Here is a 17,157-nt window from a genome sequence, read left to right on the forward strand (position 1 = left end):
GAAGACTGCATTAAAGTTTATGTTCTAAAACACGTTTGATTGTACTGATTAATAAAACAAATCAGAAAATAGCTATGTATTTATTTATTTTTACAATGGAAAGTTCGTTTATTTATCTACTCATATATTTTTATCTTCAACTCTTTTTCATTACCAGATTTTGAAGAAGAATATCGATGCTTGTTTTCGTGGCACAAAACGATACCGGAAGTGCATGAAGGAATCCGGATGTGCAAGAAAGTTATCCGTGTTCCCAGTAGCTGTCAGACAACTCTGTAATACTAGACATCTAGCTTGCATAAACAATAGTAATTGATGAATAACTAGCGACCGTGGACATTAAAAGTAACTTGCTAGCCAAGTTGTCATTAAATATAATATACGTTTCCGATTGCCAGAAGGCCGGAATATTTTAAAAGGAGATGGACGACGACGTACTAACAACCCTAAAAATACTGATCATTGGAGAAAGTGGTGTTGGGAAGTCCAGGTAAGGACGATGTCAAATTAACGGACAGGACTCTTGCGTCATGTTGCAGTTTAATCCCGTTCAATGTTTTGGGTTTGGTCAAATACTCAATGCTAGCTTGCTACATCAGACTGCTGTTTTGTTTGAAGCTGTTGCTAGATGGATGAAAGCTGCAAGCTATTGTCAATAGCTCACATGTATTATTATATTACTGTGTATGTATAACCGGAATGTAACAGTTCAAGTCATGGATTCAATCCATGTGAAGGCTTTTTTGTTGTTGCGATGAGACAAACTGTTCATACTAGCCTACAGTACGTACTGTACTGTAAACATCCCATGTGGAGGTTAAGATTTAAAAATGCAACAAGATACCTAATTGCTAGCCAGCTATGAGTATGACAAACTGACACGTGTGGCATAACTGAGCATGAGTTTGAGATTTAGCAATCACAAGCGAAGGTGGATTAGGCAATTTATCCCCTAGGAACTCTATGGGTTACTTTCCACCCGTAAACACCACATGGGCATATCCTTTTACTTATGCTGATTTGTAGAGTGAACGGCACGTTGATGGCTTTTCATACAGTATCAGAGCCTAATGCATCTGCATTATATAATTTGTCTACGTTCACAAAACCATAATTTTAATTGACTCAACCAGTTTATTTAAGAGTTAAGTCTACCATAAGAGAGTGTTTTGTTTAGCAGTTTTTCGTTTTCTTCTCACCCATGCTGTGAGGATAGTATCACACACGTTTCTATATGAATCAATGTCATGCCAATTACAAGCACTATTTCCTTTATTGGATGATTGTTTTGATGAAAGTTGTGTGTGACATCATCGCTAAATCCACCCAAAGTCCACAATCATAAGAGTCCTGGCAGAATATAGAAGTTTCATTTAGCATTAAAATTGGCCTTGGTGGTGTGCATTTCTGTCGGGCTATGTAACAGCAAACCTTTTGTGTTTACTGCATTAGACTACAGTACTTTACTGTCGACGTGAAACAATGATCGTTTCCTCACATCCAGATGATTAAACGATGGAGCTTTTTCAAGGTCTTTTTTGGGGTTCAAAGGGAAGGAGAAAGATTATCACGCAACACTGATGATGTGGTTTAACAACTGATTAATCACAGTTAGGCAATGAACCCTGTCCCTCTCAGACCACAAGCCTATGATGTCAGAATCAAAAGAGAAGGAGAGAGGGAGATTGCTCATCTTGGAGGATGTAGGTAAGATGACAGGCCTAATTTAACCCAATCTGTAGGCCTAGCATACTGTACAAAAGGCAACAGCCTGCTGCGGGTATGTGTGTGTGTGCCTGCTTTTGACTGTTGGCTAGCTTGAGTTAGCCTGGCCTGAGACTCATTGTCTCTCTCTTCCTCCACAGTCTCCTGCTGAGGTTTACAGATGACACGTTTGATCCAGAACTAGCAGCAACAATTGGTGAGTGACACTTTGCCCTTTTACTGCGCCCCAGAACGATGAAGCAGCCATTACCCTGTCACAGGCTGGGCTAATACCCCTCATTTTTACCTTTTAGTGTACATGAGATTCTATGCTGATTTAAGCTTGTCAAATGCCCAGAAAACCCCCTACCCAGTCTAGTGATTGCTGAGCTGGTAATAAGGCTGTATGCCTGGAGGCTATGTCATCACTGTCAGAAGAACTAGGGGTAGATACACACACACACACACACACACACGGCCAGCTCAGTTGAATGGTGAATGCCAGTGATTCATCTGCAATGCTGGCGAAACAATGTCCTTCCTGCTTCTTATTTTACTGTACATGGTTTGGGGAGAAGGCGAATTCCTTCCCCGGGCTCAGCGCGGCTCTGCAAATGATATCAGACATCTACACTCGTATGAAGTGCGCTTCAAGGACAGGCCACTTTTTTTTTTTTTTTTTGGGTGGCCTCAGCGCCTGTTAACGGCTTGTCTGCTCCGTCGGCTGCCTCACTGCACGCAGAGATTCACGGTCCTATTGATTACACGACAGGCGCGAAAAACGAGCCGAAGCGGCGGGCTTTTCTTCCCCGGTGTGATGTCCTCCCACACAATGTAGCCTTTGTTGAAAGAACAGTGCTCGCGGATTCCCAGAGAGCTGGGGGAGTCGTAAAGACGTATTCGCTTCTGGTAGGCACGTCTCGCTACTGTTTTACTCGGCCAATGGGATATCTCGAGCGAACAGATGTGCCCAATTGAAGCCGACCTTCCCCCAGGCATCTTTTTGTATGTCTCCCCTCCCGCTCTCAACACACGGGGTCCTTAAACACCTCTGTTCACGGCCAGTCCAAGTACCTACAAGCGGTGGCGGATCTAAGGGGTGGCAAGTGGTGGCAGCTGCCACCCAATAACAAATACTTGCCACCCCAATCTTCCCATGGAAATATAATATTTGTACATGACAGAACAATTAAATAAATAATCTAAATATTAGCGTTTCATTTCAACGACATTGTTATAGCCTAATCATTTACCGTCCCTTCTACTTTGGGTTTTGATTGGCCTCCAGGAGGCCAACTTCCTTCTGCCACCCAATTGCCACCCCCAATGAAAATTTCTAGATCCACCCCTGCCTACAAGTATGGATTGTCTCATATGAAAGTGTTTTTTTTAATATATATATATATATTTTTTTTTCCCACAGCCCTCAAAATTCGAGTCTATAAAACACAACAATGCAATCAATACAGTCGGTGCTTGATGGAGACTTGTGGTTGTGTGGAAGCCTACTCTGACCAGGGTGCTAGCCAGGTCCTGAGTGTGGTGTGCAGAGGCTGTGCTGAGGGAGAGTGAGATATAACACCATCACACCCCGAGGGAGAGAGCACCTCGGAGACGCTCGCTGTGCCGTCGATTCCTCCACGCGCCTGGCGACGGTATCCCAGCAAACCCCTCATGATTGACAGTGTGCGTGTGGGATGTGTATGCCGTGTATCCAAACCCCACACACACACACACACACACACACACACACACAGACACAGACACACACACACCCTCTACATCCCGTCTCCTCTCAGTGTGTTGCCTCTTGGCGGTGGGCCGTCCCAGACGTGAAAACAACCCCCGTCCCCTGGCTGCCTCCCTGATAAATCTTTCAGTACACGCTTCAAACCACCAGCCCAAATGTCAGCCTGAGCATGTTCCCAGGGCGGAGAGAGGCCGTCGGAGAGATTTACTCGTCGACTGCGACGAGGACTAAACTTGTATTTTTATGTTAATGTGCGCGTTTTTTTTTTTTTTTTTTTTTTTTACCAGAACAGGGATGCTTAAAAATGACGAATGGCTCCTCTTGAGTAGTCTTACAGGTGGTGTTTTTTTGTTGTTTTTTTAATGTGCCATATTAGTTTTATATTAGCATATTCAACCCCACGGCCCCTACCTGGATATAAATACTGAGTGACATCATCCTTTAAGTGTCTCTGGCTTGTCTGACTGTCTGTCTGTCTGGGCTGGGTCAGCACCAGTTCACTCACACCGTGTGGTATGTGTGTTTTGACAATTCATCATCGGGATGCCCTGGCCGTTTGTCTCAGTGATGTCAAGCCTTTTTACGGCCCGGGGGCCATGAATCACCGCTGCCGTTGAGCCGGGACGAGGAAATCACCGTTTGATAGATGTGCACGCTCACTTTTTCTGTCTTGTTTTTAGGTGTCGACTTCAAAGTGAAGACTATCTCGGTGGACGGCAACAAGGCGAAGTTGGCAATATGGGTAAGTGTGCGTGTGCGTGTGCGCGTGTGTGTGTGTGTGTGTGTGTGTGTACTTCCGTGAGAAACCAGTCTGCAGGCTGTATCCATGTGTCTACATGTCTATCTGTGGAAGCATAACAGTTTGTTTGCTCCATCGGTTTGTTTGCTAAGAGCGTCTGCTAAATGACTTAATGTTTGCTAATAAATGGCCACTGTCTACTGGACTCCCGTTGCTTTTGAGGTGCAGTTCATGAACCTGCCACAAGATGGTGCTCAAGTATAGTAGTTTCCCTTCCAGTGAAAGGTGGATCTAAGGAGATGTATGCATGTGCCCTTGTGAGTGGGTCTCCATTCAGCCAGGCCTTAAGTGCATGTGTAAATGTCTGGTGCGACGGTCATGGGGTGGTTGTGTGAAGGTTCCCCCCCAGGTTGTCTGAAGGTTTTTGCGACGGCTGTTTCAGGACACGGCCGGCCAGGAGCGTTTCCGCACCCTGACGCCAAGCTACTACCGCGGGGCCCAGGGAGTCATCCTGGGTGAGCAGCTCTACCTCTCCAGCCTCCTGGCTGTTACACACCTGCCCTCACGGTCCCTCACACACACACCCCCCGCGGCTGGGAGAGAGAGTGATGGCTTTTCCACACGCACGCGCACACAGGCTCAAAGCGACTTGATTCGACACTGGCGACACCCGTTTGGACCTACGTTTAAACGTGCAGCAGACATATTGTCAGGTCCTAGTGCCTCAGTGACGAGCTGGGACTCTGGCTCAGGGACAGCTAAACCTCTCCACCAACTGTCACAAACCATACTTATAGCCAGTTAACAGCATTGGTGACAACAGTTTATTCGTCATTTGGGCCCTTTGGGACATAAGGGTGTAGTATAGCTTGGTACTGTACGATAGGACACCACAAGGAGTTGATCTTTTGTGTTGTGTTTTCACATGTTCTTCCCGTCTCCGTCAGTGTATGACGTCACGCGCAGGGACACGTTTGCCAAGCTGGACAACTGGCTGAACGAGCTGGAGACGTACTGTACGAGGAACGACCTGGTGAAGATGCTGGTGGGGAACAAGATCGATAAGGTACGGTGTGTGGAGAGGGTCTCCTCCGACTGCTCCGAGGGCCGGCACGACCCAATAAACAAACTAAGCATTCGTTTAGGGCCCAGCAATTGGTTAAATTCTTTTTTGAATAGTGCCAAACAATGGGCCCCAGTCACCTGAGGGAACACTAAGCTGCTCATCTACTCACCTAGCTTGGAGTTACTATGATACTATATATATATATGCAGATTTGCTATATATATATATTTTTTTTATACATAGTGGACGATAAACACTTTTTTCTCATTTATTTTCTGTCATTTATTCGTATTTCTTCTAACAAGCCGTTCTGTACGTAGGACAGTGTGTTTTCAGTGTAGGGTTAGGGTCACTCCTCTCAGCACCTGTTAGCTTACTGTATGCTCAGTGCCGGCTTTACCAGGGTTGAGAGCTGTGCTTCATGCTGTAAGTACTGGCTCTGGGTCTGCTGTCCCTGTGGACAGGACTGTCTCCTGACTGGCTTTTCACAAGTCCACATACCAAACTGCTGGGCGTGTTCTGTAGGGCGCGTGTCCATCTAGTCCAACACTCGCATCAGCACGCAGCATCTGCTATAGAGACCTCCTCAGAACCGCTTTTTTTTTTTCTTCTTCTTTTGTTTTCAGGAAAACCACGAACTGGACAGGAACGAAGGGCTGAAGTTCGCAAGAAAACATTCCATGCTTTTTATAGGTGAGGCTGGAGGATATCCCCCCCCCCTTCTCTCCCCCCCCCCCTCCTCCCTCCAAACCTGAGGCCTTGAGTTACGGCAGGGGAAACTGCTTTTGAAATCACTGTCATACTTGTAGTGGAATGTTTGCGTAGGTCTATTTATAAAGCAGTTTCTGACGTCCTGTCTTGCGTTAATAACTCATCGAAGACCCCCTCGCTTTTTTATAACCTTTGTGAACTTCGGTATCGGGATTTCAACAGAATGAAAAGCTTTGGGTTGGGTTTAAATATGTGGGATTTCCTGCGATTTGGACAAAGGGAGATTTTCAAGGTTTTGACACGCCTGCCATTCTAAATAACGTGTGATAAGAGGAAGGAGGGTTTTGCTTTGTGAAAATATTTTCCGCCGCTTGCTCCAGCTGTGGAGGTCAGATGAAGTCATCAAGGTGCAGCCATTCTCCGTTGTTGTGTCTTAATCGTCTCTCTTTCTCTCCTCTCCCCTCCCTCCCTCCTTTTCCCTCCCTCCCATCCCATCCTTTCACATCCCCGATCCTCTTCTCTCCCCTTTTGATCGGTCTTTCTCTCCCTGGCCTCTCTGCTCCCGACCCCTCTTTCCTCTGCCCTGCATCTCAACTCCATCCTCTTCTCCTCCTCCATCCGACTCCTTTTTCTCCCCTCTCCTTCTCCCCTCTCCTCCTCTCCTTCTCCCCTCTCCTCCTCTCCTGCTCCCCTCTTCTTCTCCCACCCTCTCTCCCCCACTCCTCCTATCCTCTCTCCTCCTCTCTCCCCCTCATCTTCCCCTCTCTCCTCCTCTCCTCTCCCCCCCTATTCTCCCTCTCTCCTCCCCTCTCTTCCTCTCCTCTCTCCTCCTCTCCCCTCCTCCTCCCTCTCCCCCCTCCCTCTCTCCTCCTCTACTCTCCCCCCCTATTCTCCCTCTCTCCTCCCCTCTCTTCCTCTCCTCTCCCCCCCTCCTCCTCCCTCTCCCCCCTCCCTCTCTCCTCCTCTACTCTCCCCCCCATTCTCCCTCTCTCCTCCCCTCTCTTCCTCTCCTCTCTCCTCCTCTCCCCCCCTCCTCCTCCCTCTCCCCCCTCCCTCTCCTCCTCTACTCTCCCCCCCTATTCTCCCTCTCTCCTCCCCTCTCTTCCTCTCCTCTCTCCTCCTCTCCCTCCCTCTCCCCCCTCCCTCTCTCCTCCCCTCTCTTCCTCTCCCCCCTCCCTCTCTCCTCCCCTCTCTTCCTCTCCCCCCTCCCTCTCTCCTCCCCTCTCTTCCTCTCCCCCCTCCCTCTCTCCTCCCTGGTGTGTCCAGAGGCCAGTGCTAAGACGAAGGACGGGGTCCAATGTGCGTTTGAGGAGCTGGTGGAGAAGATCATCCAGACCCCGGGGCTGTGGCAGAGTGACAGCCAGGGCCGAGGGCTCAAGCTGACCCCCCAGGAGCCTGGCTCTGGGGGGGGGCGCTGTGGAGGGTACTGCTCCCTGGTGTGAGCCACGCGTGCACAAACACACACACACACACACACACACACACACTACTGAAACCCACGCGCATGCATACACACACAGTACCTAAACGTACACACACTACTTAGATACACGCCTATGCACATTGAGTTGACATGGGTTTTACACGCACTAAGATGGATTTGTTCGCTTCATGCACACACACACACGCACACACGCACACACTACCAAAAACTGACAGGGTCTGCTGTGAGTGGAGACGTGATGGATTGTGCACAGGCTGTGTGGCCGGTCTCTCTGACATGCAGGCAACACTCCCCAGCAGTGAGGATGTGTCGGCTGCACTCTTCCTCATATCAAGACTGCACCCTCAACTCTGCTTCGGCCTTCCACCCCTATCCCTGTCCACCCCACCACATGGACAACATGTGTGTATTAACTGGCATCGAAAGCCGATTCTCTGTTTTCTCTTTGGTCTTTTTTTTTTGTCACCCGTTTTGTATTTCTGTAGCTTTTTACAACCATCTTCTGTTAGTTTTTTTTCCCTCCATACGTCTATATATATTTTCTCTATATATGTCATGAACTTCGTCCAGCGCCAGCGGGCACGTCATTGTCGCCAGACAAGTTAGAAAGCGTGACTCCGTTGCCCCCTTCTGCCCTGTCCCCTCGAGGACAGCGGCCCAGTTAGGAGCCCTCCAGGTTGGGCCGTCTCTGACAGCTCCAGCCAGTCCTGTTCCCCGCGTTCCTCACCAGGCTACTGGGTCTACGCCCGGCCGGCCGGCCGGCCTCTCTGGTCGTAACACAACCACCACGCTGCTGGAGCCACGGTTTACTACTTTTATTGAGTTGGACTCCGAACTTTCAGCGGGTTTCGAAGGGTGCATAAATCATACCGATTGGCACCGGGCGCTTCTATTGTGTGTTCTAGAATTTTGTTGCATTTTTTTTTTTTCTTCTTCTTCTTTCTGTCAAAGGCATAATGCAAATGAGTTTTTTTTTTTTTTTTTTTTTTTGTTTTGGCTTGAACAGGGAGTGTAGCTAGCCTTTGGGTTCTGTTCCCTGCTCGCACAGACGTTGACAGGGGATTATCAGTGCCAGCCATGTCACAGCTTCTCATAGACCAGTGGAGAAATGAAAAATGCAAGAAAAGGTTTGCTATATGAAAGAACACCATGAGTCAGGCATGACTGTTTCCAGTGGGATTGGGAAGCATGCAGAAAGCAGATGACTTTCACAGCACCCCTGTCTCATCATGTTCAACCCGAGCATGCGGTTCATAAACTGTCCCTCGAACACCTCTGACCTTGTCCTTGAGCGCTGGAATTCTGGGAAGTGTATTTTATTTGGGTGGCCTGACCTGTTGACCCAGAATGGAAGCCTTGAAGTGATGCCTTTGTCTAAATTAATTACAATCAAATGAGCTTTTTTTTAAAATTTGTATTAATAGCCTGGCTTCTTGGTTTGTTTTGATGGAAGGCCTGAATAAACAGTATACAGTATGTAGTTTTCCATCATTCGTGTAACATTTGCCTTCTTTGATAAACCTTTTCTTAAAGGTTGATTACTTAGTACTGGATAAATAAGACATTATGCCTGTTATTATTATAAGATAGACCTGACTCTTGAACTTGTTTCCTGTTTATATATGGAAGCATATAAATACATGTAAATGGCTCTGTGTATTTAGGACTCTGAAATATGTATAATTCCTATATGAATTGTAAAACTGAATGTATACATATTGACATAATAAACCGCCCTTCTGTATGTATGTATTAAACTAAATAAAAAGTACTTTTTAAAGGATCTTAAAGTGGTATGTACAGTGATTCTTTTTTTTCACCCTTTCATTATCACACTAATACTTATTCCAAATCGTACCTATTACAAAATAAAGAGGCAGAACATATAACGAGCAAGTACAAATCTTGACAAGTGATTATTTCTGACCTCACCCGATGCATCTGCGAGGATGCCCTGCGCAGTGCCTACACAACCAGGGCCGTGTTGGAAAAGTCTCTGTTGGGTGCAGAGGAGTTTTCGCTTGACATCTTGAGCATTCCGGAGCCTACGGCATAGAGCCGCATGTTTAAACAGTGTCAGAGCACTGCCCGGCTAGCGGACCTGTGATGTATCTAAATCATCTTTCGGGCAGACACTCAGGAAACAACACTACACCCATAACTCTTTTACTCTCGGTTTGACTGGGACGTGCATCATTCCTGGGTGATTATGAAGAGGCCTGGCTGGCAGCGACAAAGAGGCTTCTGCCCTTCCCATCTCTCTTCTCCCTCTCTCCCGAGACAAGGCACAGAGAGAAAATATGTCTCAGTCAAACAACAACATGGAGACCTACGACATACTGGAACTTTCTTCTTCCAACAAGCTGCTGTGGTCTCGTCTGCTCTAGGAGCTGGGTTTCCAGGAAACTCCACAGTTGTCCTGCAGTGAAACACTCGACAACAGGAGAGACACTATGTAGTATCTCTGTAGGCACTTAATATACACATGTTATTGAACCCTTCCCATGATGTCATTCATGCCACATGCACAATTTCACATGATGTTTTTGACTACCTTTGTTACGTTTCAAAGCAAACAATCTCTTTAGTGTGTCAGAGAACCTAGTTCCCCAAGCAGCCTCTAGGTTAATGTGGTATATTATATATTATAATATATATAATAATATTATAATATATATTATAATAATATACCCATCCAAGAGCTAGCCCTTCTGTCCATGCCATAGCTACCCCTCCTTTCTCCCCTCCTCTGCAGCCCGAATTAGGACAAGGCTTGTCGGGATACAGCTGGTCCCAAACCCTCGTGTGTGTGTGTGTCTGTCTGTGTGTTAGTGAACGGCCAGCCCCCTCTTTAAGCTAACAATGTCTGGGTCTCATTAGCGCAGTCTCCTCTCTCCTCCTCTCTGCTCCTCTGCCTGCAGCCCGTATGGGTTTTGGGTTAGCGCTCAGCCGGGGCCTCTCAGGAGAGCAGTCATGCTGTCATGTGTAAAAACGTTACGAGACGTCGGGCATCGTTTCATAAGGTGTCGTGTTCCTGAACGTCACTCACTTTGTCGTGCTCATTGCCGGTCCCTATCAGTTAATTGTTTTGCCATGCCGAGCGAGAGAGGGAGAAAGGGAGAGAGCTGGAAGCGAGAAAGGAGCGATGAAGGGAGGACGGTGGAGAGGAGAGAAGGAGAGAGGGCGATAGAAGGAGAGAGCTCTACAGCTGAGTGTTATCAAGTGGCAATGGGGCTAATAGGTTAACCATGAGGCCTGGCTGAGATGGGATCTGTACTCTGGCAGGCTGTTCTGTCTGAGAAGGGGTGCTAAGAGTACTAACACAGATGTAGCAGAGGTGGTTCGGAACGACGGTGCAACAGCCCTGTGTTCGGACCCCAAAGGATCCCTCTCCGGTCGTACGATCGATGGTTCGCTTTCAATGTATAAGGTCATCGGTTCGGATCCCACCCCAGACTGAGAGAGTAGCCTGTGGCAGCAGGCGTGTGACCGAGGCATCCGTCACCCAGAGGAGTGTGTTCTCTCTGGGGTGAGGTAGAGGAAAATGCCCCTTCTTCCCTTCCTCTGAAGTTAGCCAGCGCCTGGCTCGAGCCTCTCTTCAGTTACCCTCTCCAGTAGCAGACCTGTGTGAGCTCATAGACCAACCAACCCAGAACAAATGAGAATGTCACTGCAGGTGGAAACTCCTTCATTATGAAGAACCTCTTGGTTTGACTCTGGTTAGGTGCTTACATTTCAATGTTGTCCTCGATATTTAATCAGGAGATTCCCATTTCAGTATTTGACAGATTTCGGGGAGATGTATGAGCCGGACTTTGTCTTTCCTCGCTTGACTTCCACGGAGCTGAAATGCATTTACTCATTTACACATTTTGTCATGAATTCTAAGGAATATAACTTTTTTACGGGAACTTCACATCAAAACAATACTTCAATGTCTGCCTGAAAGTGGCGATCTCTCCTGAAAAGGACATATACTGTACGGTGCACAGTTAGACCTTAAGCGACTGCAAAACATCATCCAGGTTAACAAGGGTCTGGCATAAGGTGTTGGCCCATCCTCAGAAACAGCAGACCTGTGTGACCTCCTATCAGTCACACCAGAGAAAATTCTAACCCAATAAGAAGTGGCCCTGGGGGGTGAGGTGATGAGGTTGTAGGAAACCTCTACCCTTGTAGGGTGTGAACCCATGGCCCAGCGAAACCATGTAAGTCAATTTGGCTTGTAATTCCGGTGTAATTGAGTTTCCTAGGATTTGAAACAATGTCAATCTAATTTATACCTAAATGATTGCATTGTAACCCACACTTGTTATTTTCCAAAACACCGTGCCCTGTGTAAAGACCCTAAAGAAAGCAAGGACCGGAGGGCGTCCACGCCCTCCAAGCGGAAAGTTCTCTCTCCACAGGGGGTCCCTTCATCCCCGCCTTGTGTTACTGGGGCAACAAGCAGGACGGGGGCCCAGTCAGGTCAGGGCTGGGGGGCTCTGTCCTGTCAGCCGGCTAGACGTCCCGGAGCAACAACATGGAAGGATGAGTATCCTCGTTCATCATCCCCACCCTCGACCCAGAACTGGGCCGTTCACCACGGTCCTGTGTGTGGCCCATTTCTGGAGCGGGATTCGGATTCTTCCTCTGTGTTGTCATTTGCTGCATGTCACACCAAAGCCCCCGGATCTGGAGTCCAGCTACCGCCGCTACATGGAAGCAGACGTCCATAGAGCGAGGCGATCGGCTTCTATAATAAACTAATCACACTGTGTCAACACGAGGGCCGGGTGTTAGCTTTCCACATGCCTCAAACACGTTTTCATGGAAAAGCTGCATGTTTGAGTGCTGCGTTTCGGTCACTCTTCCCTGTAAAATCGCGATTTTTTGGAGGCAGCTATTTTTCAAACCCCTCTTGGTGAGATGATTGGCATGTACAGAAACAAATTCATTATTTTGTGCAAATAAATACGCCCCTGTGTTGTAATTGCGCTGCTTATTTTCCTTTGCCAAGCTGATCTGGGTTTTGGGGTTGAAGCAGAGAAGTTATTGTCGACCACAACCGCCAAAAGTCCCCGATGCCATGTCCTTTGAAGAGACATGTAGGTCGGGTAGATGAGCGGTTACTTCATCAGCACATCTCTTCAAGAACTGAACTCAAACATTGTTTGACGTGTGGTTCACGACACGCGTGTATTGGACAGTCAGAGAGCGATTAGGAGGAGCACTAGGGACATTACAAAAGGCCCGACGCAAAACAGAATTGAGGTTTTAGATTGTTGGCTCGTTTCTGTTGGTTGTTTTGCCACTTTGGCCACTGTCTTAGGATATTTAACCACGTCCTGCTGCCATCTGTACCTCACCTAGACTGATGACCCTGGGCCCACGGTATGTTTTTCCATCCCAAATGTTTGCAGTGGTCCATGGAGGCCCAGGGTGTAACCTGATGTTCGGTTTATTACTTTGATCCACAGGAAGCTAAGGTTCTGTGAATGTGAGGAGGACCATTGAAATTGAAAGCACAGGCCCAGCCACCGCCTCTCCCACCGGCTATGCAGGATGAAGCTGCTCTCTCTGGGAACTGGAGCCGGGTCGCACAGAGCAGAGTCACATCAAACGGACACGAGCTCAGCCTTAATCCAGCCTGTGTTTGGGATCTTCTGTCTACTTCATTACGGGAATTTATTTCTATCAAATTTAGGAAGGCAACAATCATCTGACAGGCTTTCTGGTCATACCGGAGGTATCAACTGCTCGAGTGTCCTGCTCGACTCCAGTCCTGCAGTTTAAGGGTGTCAGTTTACGGGTGTAACTCTTTGATCTAACGTCATTCAAATCTCCATGACGATCTAGAAATGGTTAGCTTGTACAGTACCCACAGTGCAGACCAAATTACTCTGCTGCTGAACGCTGTCCAGCGTTCGCTGACACTGAAAGTTTTCACTGACAGAAGAAACTTTTGACCGATGTTGGAAGTGATTGTAACTGCTTAAGGCACAGGTCCAAGATGTAAAAATGTTTTTTATTGGTGTTTTCTTATTCTATTTAGAAACTTTATGCACGAATAGATAAATACATATTTTGAAATGAAAAACTATGGAAAATCCTCATTCTATAAAATGTAAATCTTCAACATTGACTTTATGGCTAATTCAATATTTTTCAAGTATAGTATAATGGTAGTGTAAAATCTCTGAAAGCTATCACACATGACAGACATACATATTTCATAAATATTTATTACAGAAAAATTATATCAAATATTCTACATGAGTATGTTAATGTCGCCAAATGGAAAAAACGAAGTTTAATGTCCATCATGTATCATAAATAAACATGTTAAATATGTATTTGTTCATAATTATTTAACTTTATTTTCTTTTTCTGTTTACAGTGGTAGTTGAGAGTTGTGCCATATGAGAATGTTTGTCGCAGATGGAGAGGGAAAACGAACACCTAAAATTTGCTTTGGCTTACTAACCTGTGAGTGTGTGTGCGTGTATGTGTGTGTGTGTGTGCGTGCTGCAGAAACACAAGGTGCGGGGGTGTTTTGGGCCTGGCTGTTTTGTCTGCACCTCGCCACCTTGAACCCCTCTGTGGGAGACGTTCATGCCCTGCTGGGTCTGGGCCACGCTAACGCAGAGTGGCACTGGCTCCAAAACACTCTCAGCGTCTAACCTTACCTCAGCTTTCACCAACAATCGGCTCACAGTGGCCCTGTCATAAAACGTTGGTTCTCTCTCTCTCTCTCTCTTTCTCACCCCAGTCTCCCTCTCTCCCAGACATACCAGAGTACGTTAACAGATCTAACTTGTGGTGATACCTGGGTTAGGCTTTCCAGCCGAGCACAGATCTCCATCATCCAACCCTGTCTCTCCCTCTTTTCCTTCCCACCATGGTCTTCCTCGATCTCTCTCCCCAGCCCTCGCGGGTCAGTAGGCAATTTCTGGTTCCCTACGGGGTAGCCTTGGCTCCTCGCCCTAGAGGGCTCCGGGGCTCCCAAACTCATTTACGACGGCGCGGGATGCCTTGGCCCGGCCTCGCTGCAGGCGAGTCACTTGGCGCACTCAAATATTTACATTCGTCCAATCAAGTGGCAGACAGTAGCGGGCTATATTGCGGTGAGGTCATGGTCTCCTTCATCTACTCCTCCTCCACCACGCTAAGGTCTGAGGAGATCCAGGAGAGTGTGGTTATAGCGTCTGCTGGATGTGGAGGAATCCGACCAGACTGCTCCTGATGTCATCCCCTCCTGTCTCCCCCACTCAACACGAGGAGAGGTGGTTTATCTTCATGCCGATCCACAGTCCCGATCTTATCTTTCTGGAGCCGTCACTGTGTGTTCTCCCTGTTTTAACCCTGATTTATCCTCTCCTCCCTCCCTCCAACCCTCCCTCCCTCCACATTAAAACCGAATTGTACGGCGGTACCGAGCTACAGACGCCAACATCGTGATCGCTCGGAGCCAAAAGGTGGGACTTGTCTGGGAAAATACACTCAAGTTACATTTCCGATCCCGACCAAGACTCGAGGCCAAAGGGTCGCATGCGTTTCCAACGATGAACCCTTGGAGCAAAACAGAATTGCGGATGACCTCATGGGTCACAGACTAAATGTTCATAAGGCGCAACGGCAACTTCTTAAGTCGAATATGCTCGTAAAGTTGAGTTACGGTAAATATACTGCTACTGTACAATATCTTGGAGTACTGAGGTCTTGTATGAAGACGATGATTCGGGGATTAAGATAAAGTTAACTTCACATCAACGTGAGATCGGAGCCAAGCAGAGTCGAGGCCTTTGACTTGCCAGAGCATCTGGGTTTGCATAGATCAACAGCCATCCACCATTCTAGAAGATACCGCTGGCTGTTTATAGCTTTGGCCCGCAGACAGACAGAGTACAGATACAATGAGATGGTGGTCAGAGATTAATTCAATGTTGATTCAATGAAGACGGCCAATCCATCAGACTGAAATATAGTCCACAGCCTAATCTCTGATACACTCCCTGGCCTGTCTGTGTCTCCACCGAGTTCTCAGTTAGCAGAAGAGATTGGATGTTGTCGGAGAACCTGAACCTATCTCCTATGAGCTTTCATTTGACCTCTCCATAGTGTGATAATGTTTGATAGATCACTGGTTGAAAAATGTCATCCTGGCAAAGCTAAACAACAGCATAGAGTGCATCATACGACCAACTTCAATAATCGGTGAATTTCCCACAGCCAGACGCCTCCACCATAAGGCCCAGGCCTGTGTAGAAATATACATATCAGATGAGAAACTAAATAAACACAAGTCTCATACTAACATCTGGAAGTGTGGACTCCTGCACTGGCAGTCTGTGCCCATTTGATTCCAGATTGATGGTAACATTACAGTTCTGGCTCAGACTCTGGGACACAGCATTGTATTTATTTGCTGGCACTGAGAACTGGCTGCCACACTCATGCCACAAGGTTTAGATGTACACACTCACACACACCCTCTCTAACTCTCTCTCCCTTTCACTCGCTTTATCTCTCTCTCTCTCTCGTTTTTTTCTCACTCTCTTTAAATCCAGCTCCTCAGACAGCTAATCTCTCTCTCTCTGTTCGTGTAATATCATGAGCTCGAGAGCTACAGCAGTGTAGTCTGAGTATGCACGTGTGTGTGTGTGTGTGCGCGCCCCTAAGCGCCTGTGTTTGCACAGCAGTAATATGGTCCGATTTTGCCTAATATCCTAATCATACACTAAAGGACCGCTCAAGGAGGTTAGAGTCCGGACACACATGGAAGTGTTTGTGATTTTCCCCCTGCTCTGGTCAATGAGACTCGATACTCCATACATGCAGACTTGCGCTGCTCTCGACGAGAGACTGCGTCCGCATGCGTCGCCATGCTTCCAAACGCTGAGCGTTATAACGTGACGAGAACTCAGCGTCGACCCCCGTCCGCCGGCACTGCCAGGCCACATTCCTGCCCCCGATGCCATCTCTTACATCTGCTGCCACTGACGTGCTTTCACCAGACGGGGGTGAGGAATTTGATTGAACTTTTTCTCTGAAGAAAAGTTACACACTGACACGTCGACGCGAGCCTTTATTACGTCTCACTTGTGTATCCCCCAGCTGCCGTTATGCGAGGAGCGTTTGCGGCTTCTGTTCTGTTCTGGCCACATCCGTTACTAGACTGGGACTTCCACCTGACCAGAGTTAAACTGTTGGAATTTCCAACATGTATTAAAAACATTGAAAAGTGCCCAACTATTAAAAGGTGTTCTGTTTTTTAAGGGTCCTGTGGTCTGAACTCAAAACCTGTCTCCATATTGTAATGGCATACTGTAGAGAAGAAGGATATTATATTATATACTGGAGCAGTATGGTTGGTGTTTTTACTGGGATAAACTGCAGCATGGAGTCCAATACAAATTTCCCCTTGGGGGAAGTTTTATCTTATCATGTCTTATCTGTATGTACGACAGATCCAGTGTTTCTCATGGTTGTTTTCTCCAGTTCAGGATCAACAAGTTCTTACCAAAGAGTTAACAGACTTATCCTGGCCCTCCACTTATCTCTACTTCTCTCTACTGTTTTTCTACTTTCCTTCGGTTCTACCTCGTCCTCTTTGGCTGCAGAGGTTGGCTCTCACCCACAATCCCCTTGGAGCAGGACGTTGTTTGCCGAGGCTGGCCATCCAGGTCTGTCTCAGGAGGATAGAAAGCAGCCAATTAGGAGAACGATTGGAGGAGTTTGGGGAAACAGCTGAGGCAGAA

At 47.3% G+C, this 17,157-nt stretch overlaps 1 protein-coding gene across 4 annotated transcripts; it reads left to right on the top strand.

Moving 5' to 3' along the window:
- The first annotated feature begins 199 nt into the window (after positions 1–199).
- rab18a (RAB18A, member RAS oncogene family) lies at positions 200–9,197 on the top strand. Of its 4 annotated transcripts, none has more exons than XM_084703735.1 (8): positions 200–490; positions 1,639–1,707; positions 1,866–1,921; positions 4,135–4,196; positions 4,636–4,708; positions 5,141–5,259; positions 5,886–5,952; positions 7,237–9,197. In XM_084703735.1, the coding sequence occupies exons 1-8, from the start codon at positions 423–425 to the stop codon at positions 7,410–7,412; spliced, it is 690 nt and encodes a 229-aa protein (XP_084559861.1). In that variant the 5' UTR covers positions 200–422; the 3' UTR covers positions 7,413–9,197. The 4 variants fall into 4 exon arrangements, with proteins under 4 accessions (XP_084559861.1, XP_084559862.1, XP_084559863.1 ...); XM_084703736.1 differs by having other exon boundaries at positions 203–490; positions 1,505–1,707; XM_084703737.1 differs by having other exon boundaries at positions 204–490; positions 1,612–1,707.
- The last annotated feature ends 7,960 nt before the right edge of the window (positions 9,198–17,157 follow it).

Source organism: Hypomesus nipponensis, chromosome 8, assembly GCF_054491055.1.
Source record: "Hypomesus nipponensis isolate SF chromosome 8, ASM5449105v1, whole genome shotgun sequence".
In the NCBI taxonomy this organism is placed as follows: Eukaryota; Metazoa; Chordata; class Actinopteri; order Osmeriformes; family Osmeridae; genus Hypomesus; species Hypomesus nipponensis.

Bases quoted from the DNA above. Each gene is read 5' to 3' on its own strand.
- rab18a (XM_084703735.1), top strand. From the start codon at position 423: ATGGACGACGACGTACTAACAACCCTAAAAATACTGATCATTGGAGAA. The intron at 491-1,638 runs GTAAGGACGATG...TGTCCCTCTCAG, and splicing joins AGTGGTGTTGGGAAGTCCAG to ACCACAAGCCTATGATGTCA. The intron at 5,260-5,885 runs GTACGGTGTGTG...TTTTGTTTTCAG, and splicing joins TGGGGAACAAGATCGATAAG to GAAAACCACGAACTGGACAG.